This window comes from Gymnoscopelus braueri (assembly GCF_963280865.1).
Source record: "Gymnoscopelus braueri genome assembly, chromosome: 22".
Taxonomy (NCBI): Eukaryota; Metazoa; Chordata; class Actinopteri; order Myctophiformes; family Myctophidae; genus Gymnoscopelus; species Gymnoscopelus braueri.
The window spans coordinates 11557194-11559475 of NC_137624.1; the positions used below are offsets into that span (position 1 = coordinate 11557194).

General features: G+C 50.7%; 1 protein-coding gene across 1 annotated transcript; it reads left to right on the top strand.

The window, feature by feature from the left end:
- Window positions 1-223: 223 nt before the first annotated feature.
- Window positions 224-1757, top strand: LOC308078349 (5-hydroxytryptamine receptor 1A-beta-like). The gene has a single exon (XM_080419474.1). It carries the CDS (start codon window positions 300-302, stop codon window positions 1620-1622), a length of 1323 nt encoding a protein of 440 aa, XP_080275600.1. The 5' UTR covers window positions 224-299; the 3' UTR covers window positions 1623-1757.
- Window positions 1758-2282: the final 525 nt, after the last annotated feature.

Here is a 2282-nt window from a genome sequence, read left to right on the forward strand (position 1 = left end):
CTCTGCATGGTGTGGGGCTGAGGCTGTGCGCACTGGGGTTGCTACCCGAGCCAGCTGCAGGGCGTTGATTTTTTAATTTTATTTATGAAATACTTTTGAAATATGTTGGAATTAATTTAATTGATGAAAAGTGGTATTTTTTTTTTTTTTTTACCAAGGACGTTCAAGGACCCCAATGGAAACAAGCCGTAGGATTTCTTGGGTTTTAAATCCTCAATAGCTGACCTTGTATTGAACTGTATACGTTCCTGTGCTTTTTTCTGCATTCAATCAATCAAAAAAAAGTTGTGTTCACCAACATGGAGGGATCGAACAACACGACAGCGCAACAATCCGACAACCTTTTCAACCAAACATCAGCAGCCGAGGACGACGAGGAGGAGGAGATGAAACTGAGCTACCAAATAATCACGTCTTTCCTTCTGGTCGCGCTGCTCCTGTGCGCCATATTCGGGAACGCGTGCGTCGTCGCGGCCATCGGGCTGGAGAGGTCGCTCCAGACCGTGCAGAACTACCTGATCGGCTCTCTGGCCGTCACCGACCTGATGGTGTCCGTGCTGGTGCTGCCCATGGCGGCGTTCAACCAGGTCCTGAACCGCTGGACTCTCGGCCAGATCTCGTGCGACATCTTCATCTCTCTGGACGTGCTGTGCTGCACGTCGTCCATCCTGCACCTGTCCGCCATCGCCCTGGACAGATACTGGGCGATCACCGAGCCGATCGACTACATGAAGAAGCGGACCCCAAGGAGAGCGGCGGTTCTGATCGGCGCTACCTGGCTGGTGGGCTTCTTCATCTCCATCCCGCCCATGTTGATCATGCGCTCTCAGCCCGGCAGCATGGCGGAGGACCGGGCCAACCCCAAGCAGTGCGTGATCAGGCAAGACCCCTGGTACACGATATACTCGACATTCGCGGCGTTCTACATCCCTCTGATTCTGATGCTCGTCCTGTACGGGCGGATTTTCAAAGCCGCGAGGTTTCGGATCAGGAGAACCGTGCGCAAAACGGAGAAAAGGAAAGTGACGGACTCTTGCTCGGCGCTGTCCCCGGCTCTCTACCACAAGAAGACGACAACGGGCGTCGGCGACGCGACGACGTGTAATAAAAGTTGGAAGAGCAGCAGCGCGGTGGAACCCAAGCCGCTGAACCCGTGCGTAAACAACGGCGCGGTCAGGCACGCCGCCGCCGACGGCGAGTCTCTGGAGATAATCGAGGTGCATCATCATCATCATCACCACGGCAGCAACCCGAGGAACAACAACAACCACCTCCCGCTGCCCAACACCCCGAACTCCGGCCCCCTCTTCTTCGAGAGCCGACACGAGAATAAGGCGGCCGAGGCCAAGAGGAAGATAGCGATGGCGCGGGAGCGCAAGACGGTGAAGACGCTGGGCATCATCATGGGCACGTTCATCCTCTGCTGGCTGCCGTTCTTCATCATGGCCCTGGTGATGCCCTTCTGCCTGGACGCCTGCTACATGCCCCGCTGGTTGGTGGACGTGATCAACTGGCTGGGGTACTCCAATTCCCTGCTGAACCCCATCATCTACGCCTACTTCAACAAGGACTTCCAGAGCGCGTTCAAAAAGATCGTCAAGTGTCATTACTGTAGGCCGTGAGGGCGCGGTGGTGTGTGTGGAACGGGGGCTTTTTTTTGTACGTTCCGTGGTTCTCAAACTTTTTCATGTCAACTTGTGAAGGACCACCAACATGATATGTATTTGGCTGCGGACCCCCCATCTCAAAAAATATTTTGTGCCAGGGATTTTTCAAAAATAGCAGATCTACAAGCTCATAGCGAGGCACTCGGTGCCGCGCTATGAGCTTGTAGATCTGCTATTTTTCAATAGCCAAAGTATGAAATATGGTGAAAGTGGTTAAAATGATTGTGACGCTATATTCATTTTGCTGGGGACCCCCTGGTACCCTCCCAAGGACCCCACTTTGAGAACCAGTGTACATAAAAATAAGGAGCCATTCCAGAGCGCAAGAAAAAAGTTCCACAGTCCTTAAAATGACTCAAAATATTTTGGAAAATAAATCGTGCTGAGGACCGTTATCCATCTAGATGTCTATGCATAGATAAAGATTATTGGATTGAAAATCCATGCCCTCATCCTGCTCTTTCTGAATTGCATATATCTTCAAATTATGTACAGGTTCATGGTGTTTATTAAAGAGTCAACATATTTGTTCAAATTCATCAAATAAAATAATCGACACAATACGTTTTTTTCATCTCTACCAGTGTTCAGTGTTTTTCTTTTGGAAAAACACAC

Excerpts from the sequence above, each read along its gene's own strand:
- LOC308078349 (XM_080419474.1), top strand. The coding sequence starts at position 300 with ATGGAGGGATCGAACAACACGACAGCGCAACAATCCGACAACCTTTTC.